Genomic DNA, 10647 nt, shown 5'->3' on the forward strand with positions numbered 1-10647 from the left:
GCTAATTATTTGGTAGACAATTGAAGATGCCATCTTGCCTCATTATGCTGTGAGCCCAATCAGTAGCTACCAATGGACATGGCTGCTGCTGAAGCTGCAGAAAGGAAAAGAAGGGGTGCTTCCATGTTGAGGAGCTCACGAAGGACAATAAGTTTTATTTTGAATATACAGGGACAGTGAGTAAAAGGAAACCCTCTAGTTATGATGTAGGAGCTCAAATGGCCTTGAGAAGATCTCAACATGGGTCATGGAGTCCATTTTAAGGAAGGTCCCTCACCCAGGTGCCCTCCGGTGAACTGCCTATGCAATGGAAGGTCATCCCAATGCTGGTAAAATGCTCTTAATTGGTCAATTAATCAGCTTAATTGTCTGTCCAGTTGTGATTGGCAGGTAATGATTTCCATCATTTAGAATATCCTTTGGTAGCAAGATGACATCAAGGCTTTTTTTCTCATGCCTTCCATTTTCTCTCTTTTTATTCATTCACAGGATTGGGCATTGAAGGATAGGCCATTTATTGCCTATCCCTAATTGTCCAGGATAAGGTGGTGAGCTGCTTTCCTATCTACTTGTCCCATTACCATCTTGGGTCTCTTAACATTCTTCACTTCACCCTAACAAAAAGTTACTTTTTTTTCTCCTTCACCACTCTGACCCACTGCCCATTCTTCCTAGAACTCCATGTTTGAATTTCTTCAATTGGTTGTCCATTATTTGTTCACGGGATGCTCTCACCATAAGCAAGGTCAGCATTTTTGCCTTTTCATATTTGCCTTTGACAAAGTGGTGGTGAACTCCATCACAATACTAGAGTAGCTCATATTAAATGTCATTAGTGGCTTTGATGTGACTATGACAAAGGTAAGCTGTTCCTCCATTCCTCCTTTTTCCTGCAATCTTTGACATGGTTGAGTGCACCATCCTCTTCCAGTATCACTGCCACTGTGGACCAGCTGGTGCATCTTTGATTCCTGGGCTATTCTTAGCTCATTATAGCTGAAGAATTACCTACAATAACTTCTGTCCTAGCTCCTTCACCATAAACCTCCTGTGCTCTAAAGATCTTTCCTTGACCTTCTCCTTTTTCTCATCGACAATGTTACTCCTCAGTGACATCATTTGAAAACACAGTGTTAGTTTCCACATTTACTCTGATGACACCTGGTGCTACTTCACCAGAACTCTCTTAAACTGTCTATTCTTTTTGAATTGTCACACTATTTATCCAAGATTCAATACCAGTTAAGAAAAAAAATCCTCTAAACTAAATACTCTCACAATGAAGAACATTGGCTTCAGTCCATACTGAAACTGTGCTCATTTGAAATTGAGTTCATTTATCTTACTGACCACTATCAAATGTCTGAACCAGATGGTTCACAATTGGTGTCCTATATACGTGTCAAGATAGGTTTGAAAAGCTGAAGCAGTTCTTCTTGGAAAATAGAAAGCTAAGTGGGAATCTGACTGAGGTATGCAATCTGGACAGAGCAGATAAGAAAATGCTCTCAGTCATGAAAGTATTAAGAATGAGAAGATACAGATTTAAGGTAATTGCTAAAGAAAGAAAAAGTAGCACAAGGAAAATCTTTTTGACAAAATAATGGTTATGGTCTAGAATGCACTGCTTGAGAATGTGTTGGAGGCAGGTTCAATCAAGGTATTCAAATGGAATTTACATTGTTATTTGAAAAGAAGCTATGTGCATTGTTACAGGAAAAAGGAAAAGAATGACACTTGTTCAGATGCTCATTTGGTTAACATTGAATGAGTCATGTGGCCTCCTAACAATGATTCTATGATGTTGTGGTATTTGACTCCAAGATGAGCTCCGCCTAGCTGTTGTTTAATTGGTAGCTATCTCGCCTTAGAATCCAAAAGTTGTTGATTCAATTCCTGATCCAGGAAATGAGCATGAAAAATTCAGATTGCTACTTTTAAATGTCAACACTGCTGCTTGCAAGCTTTAAGATAATTCATGTTTTCAGTATAGTTTATGAACATAAAAATATTTGGGGGAAGAACAATTTTAATGAGATCAGGTTTGATTTGGCCAGAGTCGACTTGGAGCTGATACTTTTAGGTAAACTTTTCTCAAAACAGTGGGATCCATTTGAGAAGGAAATAGGGCAAGTACAGGGCCATCTTGATCCAAAAAAGACAAAGGGTGGGACTAACAATTCCTGTGAAATCTGAATATCTAGGGATATACAGGATTTGATAAAGAGAAGAAGGGAGACTTATGGTAGATACAAAGGAGTCAAAACAACAGATACTCTAGAGGAGAACAGAATCTGCAAAAGGAAATGCAGAGAGCAAAAAGGATGCATGAAAGAATAATGGCAGGTAAAATAATGGCAAGTTGTAAGTTATTTTACCATAAGGATAATTAGGGGAAGAGTAGAGCCCATTAAAGACCACGGTAGTAATTTATTACTACTACTGGAGCCAAATGACATAGATAGGGTTCTACATGAATACTTTGTGTCTCTCGTATTCACTAGTGAGAGAAATGATGTGAGTGTAGAAGTCAAGGAGAAAGACTCTAATATAATTGTAGAAGTTAGCATTGACACAGAAGTTCTAAGGACTGGCAGGCTTAAAATTAGATAAACATCCAGGACCAGATGAAATGTGTCTCAGATTGTTGAATGAGGCAAAGGAGGGAATAGCTGGAGAGTTGGCAGTAATTTTTAATTCCTCCTTAGCCAGGAGAGGTGCTGGAGGAATGGAGGACAGTAAAGGTGGTTTTGTTATTCAAGAAAAGAGCAAGAGATGAACAAGGAAACTACAGGTGAGTCAGACTAACCTCAGTGGTTAAGCTATTGGAAGCAATTCTAATGGACATAATTATTCTGCACTTGGAGAGGCAGGATTAATCAAGAATAGTCAGCATGAATTTGTTAGGGGATAGTCATGTCTGACCAACTTTAGTGAATATTTCAAAGAGGTTTCTGGTTGTGAAGGTGAGAACAGTGCATTCAACTCGATATACTTGAACTTCAACAAGACTTTTGATTAGGTACCCTATGTGGGACTGACAGTGAAGGTAAAAGCCCAAGGTATCTAAGGAAATTTGCCAATACATAATTGGCTGAGTGGCAGGAAGCAGAGATTGACAGTCAAAGGAATCCTGTGTCCAGCGATGCTCTGCAGGGATTTGGGGCCTTAGTTTGAGATATATAAATGATTTAGATGTGAATATGGGAGCGTTGATCACTAAGTTTGCAGATGATATGGAAATTGGTGGGGTGAGAAGTAGTGAGGAGGATAGTCTTAGATTATAGAAGAATATGGACGTGTTGGTCTGATGGGCTACCCAGTGGCAAATGGAATTCTATCAGCTAACTGTGTGGTTATACACTTAGGCAGGACAAACAAAACAAGGGAATACACGAACAACAGTCGGAACCTGCGAAGCACTGAGATTCAGGGGGGTGTTGACGGGCATGTCCACTGACACATTAAGATTGGTAAAATGGTTAAGAAGGCATATTGATTGCTTGCCTTTTTTAGCCAAGACAGAGAGTTTAAGAGCAGAGAGTTATGATGGAAATGTTTAAAACATTGGTTCGGCCATCCATAGAGTATTGTGGGTGGATCAGGAACCCTGACTGATTCTCAGACTGACAAGTGGCAAGTAAAATTTGCACCACTCAAATGTCAGGCTGTGACCATCATAAGAAACAGTTTAACCTCCTTGCCTTGACATTCAATGGTGCTACCATCAATGAATCACCCACTATCAACATCCTTGGGGGTTACCATTTACCAGAAATGTGACTCGCCGTATAAACACAGTGGGTACAAGAGCAGGCTAGAGGCAAGGAATACTGTGGTGAGTAACTCCCCTCCTAACTCCCATTGCCTATTCAGAATCTACAAGACACAAATGAGGAGTGTAATGGAATACTCCCCACTTGCCTGGATGAGTGCAGGTCCATCAACACTCAAGAAGCTTGATATCATCAATGCCCAAGCAGCCCACTTGATTGGCGCCATGCCCACAAACATCTATTCCCTTCACCACTGATATTCAGTAGCAGCACTGTTTACTATCTACATGGTGCATTGCAAAAATTCAATAAAGGTCCTTAGACAGCAACCCATAACCACTTTTATCTAGAAGAACAAGGGCAGTAGATACATGGGAACACCACTATCTGCAAGTTCTCCTCCAAACTAATCACCATCCTGACTTGGAAATATATTATTATTCTTTCAGTGTCACTGAGTTAAAATCCTGGAATGTTCTCCCTAAGGGTCAACCTATAGCTGTTCAAGAAGGCAGCTCACCACAACCTTCTCAAGGGTAATTAGGAATAGGCAATCAATGCAGACTGGCCAGTGACACTCGCATCCCAGTAATGAATTTTTAAAAAGTCTACATTATAGGAGGGATGTGATAGCATTACAGAGGGTGCAGAGGAGATATACTAGAATGTTGCTTGGGCTGGAGAGTTTCAATTATGAAGAAGGATTGGACAGACTGGGTGGTTTTCCTTGGAGCAGAGGAATCTGAGGGGTACTACTTTGATTATGAGCAGCATAGACAGGGCAGATGGGAAGAAACTTTTCCCCTCAGTCAAGGGATCAATAATGGTTGGAAGGGGGTATATATTTAGGTAAGTGGGAGGTTTCGAGGTAATCTGAGAATTTGTTTTCACCCAGCGGATGATGGAAATGAAACTGTAAGAGTGATAGAGTCAGAATAATTCATAACGTTTAAGTAGTATTTGGATGTACATTTGTGATGCCAAGGAATACAAGGTTTTGAGCCAAGTGCTGGAAACTGGGTTTAGCTGATGTCTTTGACCGGGACAGACTCAATGGGCCGATGGGCCTTTTCTATGCTATATACTTTGGGACAACATATCTGTCCTTGCTAAGATTACATATTTCCAGTTCTATTACATCTATGTCTCAGCTCATCTGTTAAAATTCCTGCCTTTTCAATCCCTAAGAAGTAATTATTCTCTCATTCTTCTGGGCAGATTCCATTTTTTAACCTTTCATGAGCTTAGGTTCATCCAGTTCTCTGATTTTGTGAACTAGGTTCTGTCTATTATCACCCCCGTAGAAGGTGACTCACATTGGCTCCTGCTTAAACAATATCTCAGTTTTAAAATGTTCTTCCTTGTTTTCAAGTTTCTCCTTCGAGCTTTTCCTTATCTCAGTACTGTCTTCCAGTTCAGTAACCATCTCAGATAATAGTAGTTCTCCAATTCTGACCTCTTGAGCATTCTCCATTTATTTGTTTTGTTGCAATTACAAAATCCCTTACTTATATAGCACACTTAGTGTAATAAATTGTCCAATGGTACTACACAGGAACATTATCAAACAAGATAAACATAGTTATGGAATCATTTATATAAATGACAAAAAGTAGTGAACCCAGCACTGATCCTTGTAGCACACCACTGGTCACAGGTCTCTCGTCTGAAAAGCAACCCTCCACCATCACCCTGTCTTCTACCTTTGAGCCAGTCCTGTATCCAGATGGCTAGTTCTCCCTGTATTCCATGAGATTTAACCTTGCTAACCAGTCTCCCATGGGGAATCTTGTCAAACACCTTACTGAAGTCCATATAGATCACGTCCAGCGTTCTGCCCTCTTCAATCCTCTTTGTTACTTCTTCAAAAATCTCAATCAAGTTTGTGAGACATGATCTCCCACACACAAAGCCATGTTGACTATCCCTAATCAGTCCTCGTCTTTCCAGATACATGTACATCCTGTCCCTCAGGATTCCCTCCAACAATTTGCCCACCACCAATGCCGGCTTGTCCTTACTACCTTTCTTAAATAGTGGCACCATATTAGCCAACCTCACTTGTGACTATCGGTAATATAAATATCCATAATCTGGGAAGATCTCACTCTACTTACCACTGTAGACTAACAGCAAGGTTACACATAAAAACTATGCATTTACTTGTTTCTGTGCTGTGAGCTCTCCCACACAGGTTCATCCACAGTCGGCTGTGAATTTTGCTGTTTGTTCGTTTTTCCTAGGTGCACTCCAATTGAGTAACTGACTTTTGTGCTTTTTTTTTAAGAATGTTGGAGAGGAAAACAAGGTGCTGTACAGTCTGTATGGGGTTGTTGAACACTCTGGATCTATGCGTGGAGGACACTATACAGCATACGTCCAAGTCAGAGCAGCCAACAAAAAAGTATCTGATCATACTCCTGGAAACAAAAATATTCAAGGTAAAATGGAGAACTTTTCACCAGCAGCATTATCCTCCACCATTTCCACCATCTCTCATGATGCCATCATCAGGAAAGTTCTTCCCTTTCCTCGCCCTAATTACCCTAATCCATTTCTCAATTGTACTCAATATGCTCTCCTTTTGCATAGCACTCCTCTGTGCAAGCACCAAAAATTAAATGAGGAGACTAAATGCAGATTGGGGCAATTGCTTGCTGAAGACTGCAAGCATGAAGCCAAGCTATTGGTCATCTAATATTTAATTCCTTCCCCCACTCCCAGTCCTACCTCTTGGCTTCAGCCTTCCACACCATTTCACTGAAGTTCAATGTAAATTCAAGGAACAGCATGTTTCACCTTTTTTGTGAGGTACTTTAATAACCTTCTGAACTTAACATTGAGTTAAACAATTCCAGATTATGGCTTCTGCCTCCATATTATAGTTGTTGGTCATGCTTCTGTCTTTGCTATTTACTGCTCCTCTGAATCCATCCTTTATTTATCTTTCTTGATTGTTATCATTTCCTTTTGCCTTGCAGCATCATCCCCTTTGTCATTTAATCTTGCTTTTCTTTCACTTATTACAAACCATTGCTTTTAATCCTTCCATCCTCATTTTCCCTGTCTGTGTATTTCTTTTAAACCTGCAATATCTGACTTCCGGTTCTAACATAAGGTCATTAACCTAAAACATTGACTATGTTTCTCCCTCTGCGGATATTGCTTGGTGCTCTGAATACTTAAAGCATTTTCTGGTTTTGTTTCAATTTTACACTATCCATAACATTTTGCTTTAGATCAGTGGCCAGATATATTCATGTTAACTAAGGAGAAAAAACACAAAACCAGAAGTAGTCAAAAATATAATGATGGTACAGTAATACAAAGAGCTTTTGATATTATTGGATTGATAAGAAAATCCACTATGGACCAGATTTTTATGAAAGTTTGGGGAAAATTCAGCCTGCCCTCTCTTGTCCCTTCTGAAATGCAAGATTCGTATGTGACTTTGTCCATAGTGTTGGATTTGGAATGTATTTTGCAAGAGGGGTGTGGGGGTAGGCAAATATGAAGATAGGCCAATTAGGTGGCCTGCTTTGTTTTTCCAGCACAGAAAGGGGACGAAACGTTTGCAAGAAAAACTCCCAGCTCAGCGAACAGAACCACAACAACGAGCACCTGAGCTACAAATCTTCTCACAAACTTTGAATGTTATTGTATTTTAATTTTCTTTTCTGAGGAGCCTGTTTCTTTCGCTTGCATGAACATTTTTGTTTTAGTTTTGTTTGCATATGATTTTGTGTTATTGCCTGTAGGCTCAAGTTCTGGTCTTCCCTTTGCTGCTAGCTCCTTGCTTCCTTCCTGAATTTGAACTGAGATACTGGGCTCATTATACTCTCAGAAATTGGTAGATGTATGTAGTCGTGGGACCAAGTTAAGTCATTAAGTTGTAGTGGCAGTAGTAGGCTATTCATTAAGTTTGTCCCATCGCTCAGTGCAATCATGGCTGATCTGATCTTCAGTTCCACTTTCCTACCTATTCCTTTTAACCCTTGATTCCCTTACTGATTAAGATCTAACTATCTTATCTTTGGATATACTTAACAACCCAGCCCTTTGCAGTAAACAATTCCACAGATTCGCTATCCTCTGAGTGAAACAATTCCTTCTCCTCTCTGTTTTAAATGTTCAATCCCTAATTGTGAGATTATGCCATCTGGTCCTACACTCTCCCACAAGAGAAAACAACTTTTCTGCACCTATTCTGTGAAGTCCCTGAAGAAGCTTGTATGTTTTAATAAGGTTGACTCTCATTCCTCTAAATTACAATGAGTAAAGGCCCAACTTACTCAACCAGTCCTCTCAAAGTAGGTTTCCACCCCCCAGGTCTTCCTGCAGTCTTTGTCCATGTAAAAATATTCAGATCTTCATTTTTTCTTCCTGCTGAATTGCATAACCTTGGATTTACCCCCATTATATTCTATCTGTTCTGTTCACTCGCTTCATCAGTCTATATCTCTGTGCCATCTCGTTTTGTCATCTATTTTTGTGTTTTCTTTTGCCACTAGATGGAGCACGGTCAGTTTAAAAGTAGTCATGTTCCTTTTAGATTTTTAACTTCAGTTTAACAATTTTATTTACCAGTGTGAGAAGTCAGCCACTTAAACTACAGGTGGTACTATATTTCAGCTTGCCGGTGCAAGTATAATGTCTTAATTGTTTTCTCTGCTAAGGATGGCATTATGGAGCCAAACCTGATTTTTAACATCAATTCCTGGGGGAATTGAAACTTTACTTATTTTTTGCTTAAAGTCACAAGTTTCAACAATATAAGCCTGAGTTTAAGTGAGGATATCCTGTAAAACCCTAAGTTTAAACTCGGCTATCATTGGGTAGTAACTACACCACTGCAGAATACGTATAATCCTTTAGATATGTTATGTTTATAAACAAACAAGAAACAACAACAACATCAAAGGCAAATTCCATTATTGAGCCTCCTAAAAGTTCTTGAATTAATAATCTATCAGCAACTTTTCTTAGTTCTTGAAGCACTGTCAAAATTGGGTAAAACAATTATAGAGTCATAGAGAAGTACAACATGGAAACAGACTCTTCGATCCAACTCGTCCATGCTGACCAGATATCCTAAATTAATCTGGTCCCATTTGTCAGCACTTGGCCCTTATCTGTCTAAACCCTTCCACTTCTTAAACCCATCCAGAAGTATTTTAAATGTTGCAACTGCCCTAGCTGCCTCCACTTCCTCTGGCAGCTCATTCCATATTGATTTAACATCTTTGGGGAAAAAAGTGGTTCCGTTAGCTTTTTCCATGATTTTTTAAACTTTGCCAAAGAGAAAATGACATGTCCAAGAAAACTTCCGTCTCATAGAGTTTGGCCTAATTTTTTGAAATTTTCCCTTTTTTTTAAATTTATGCTTTGAACTGATGGCTCTTAACTTTTGCTGGAAGAATGTAGAGCAGCTTCTAGTCTGCTTATTGGCAATCTTTGTTTTTCAGGTTTCAGAGATGCTGGAGCACCATCAAGGCAGTGGGTTTATGTCAATGACACCCATGTACAGGCAGTTCCTGAAGCTAGAGTACTCAATGCTCAGGCCTATTTATTGTTCTATGAACAACTTCTGTGAAAGCATTGTTTAGGAAGTGTACATTAATGCAAAAAAGCTGATAATATTTTCTAATTTCTAACAACAACACAAGTGGCTTCTCTAAACCTTTCATATTACTTTTCATTTATTTGAATCAATTACAAGAACATCATGATTAAAATTTATCGCAACCAACAAAAGTAAATGCAAAAAAAAGTATGTAAATCCAGTGAAAATGTTTACTCACAAATGATGCCTTTAATATTGTAATTTTTCTCTGCCCAAATTTGTATTTTGACTTACTGAAATGCAGGCAATTTCATTATGGTCATTTTCATTTAACAAATATTTTTTCAACTTTAAAAAGATGCTGCTTTTATTGCATTTGTGAAAGCAATGGCCATGCACATTCAAAGATTAGGAAAATTATTGTTTATATATTAGAGTAGAAGTAATTAAATTTTCATGTTTCATTGATGATTATATTTACTGTCAAAGACAGAAATAAGAGTATAGGCTATATTGCCTGACATTGAGTAATTATGAATTACTATCTGACAGATTTATTTTTTTAAGGAAATAATTTGATTCACTGGAAGCCCATTTCACTTCAAATAAGATCTCTACCTTTGATGAAACCATTGTCGCAGTTTTTGAACTCTAATACATTACAATTCCAAGAATGAACAGAGTATGAGGAATGTTGTGCATTTAAGATATTATATTTATGTTAATTCACACAAAACATAATACCAGAAAGGCACACTACTGTTTAATGCACTGAAGGTCTTTTTCAGTACCCATGCATTTTTTTTTTCTTGAATTAACTTGCAGTTTCACCATGCCATTTATTTATGTATTTCTGTTCGTAATCCTTATCGAAAGCTCACTATGATAAATATATTTCATCCTCAAGGATATTTTAATAAATAATCATGTCCTAGCATGTGTATTTTGAATTATTAAACAATATATCTAATAAGTTCAATTCTTTCAACTGCAAGTTATATTTTAAAGAAAATTCTTAAAATGTTGTATTACAAAATGAAGATACAAGGCCGTGTGAAGAAGACTGGTACATATTAGGTATGGAATAAGCATCCATCTTCAGTGCGTATTTAGCTTTGATATTTAGCTACTTATTGATTTGCAGCATATTTTAATAATTTTTCAAAATTAATAAGAAAAAATTCTGTTGATCAGGAGATTGGCTACCTGATGCATTGCTTTCACCATTAAATGTTCTGATGTACGAATGCTAGAATGGAAAAAGCATATTGTATTAAATTTACAAAAAAGATTGAAAAACAGTATCTC

General features: G+C 38.2%; 1 protein-coding gene across 3 annotated transcripts in view; it reads left to right on the top strand.

Moving 5' to 3' along the window:
• The window catches only part of usp45 (ubiquitin specific peptidase 45), a 158454-nt gene extending 148223 nt beyond the window's left edge, over positions 1–10231 (top strand). For all 3 annotated transcript variants that reach the window (XM_060850186.1, XM_060850193.1, XM_060850202.1), the window contains 2 exons: positions 6064–6217; positions 9242–10231. In XM_060850186.1, the coding sequence (XP_060706169.1) occupies positions 6064–6217; positions 9242–9369 (282 nt within the window). In that variant the 3' untranslated portion in view covers positions 9370–10231. The remainder of the gene's footprint in view (positions 1–6063; positions 6218–9241) is intronic.
• Positions 10232–10647: the final 416 nt, after the last annotated feature.

The sequence above is a fragment of the Hemiscyllium ocellatum genome, chromosome 3, assembly GCF_020745735.1.
Source record: "Hemiscyllium ocellatum isolate sHemOce1 chromosome 3, sHemOce1.pat.X.cur, whole genome shotgun sequence".
Taxonomy (NCBI): Eukaryota; Metazoa; Chordata; class Chondrichthyes; order Orectolobiformes; family Hemiscylliidae; genus Hemiscyllium; species Hemiscyllium ocellatum.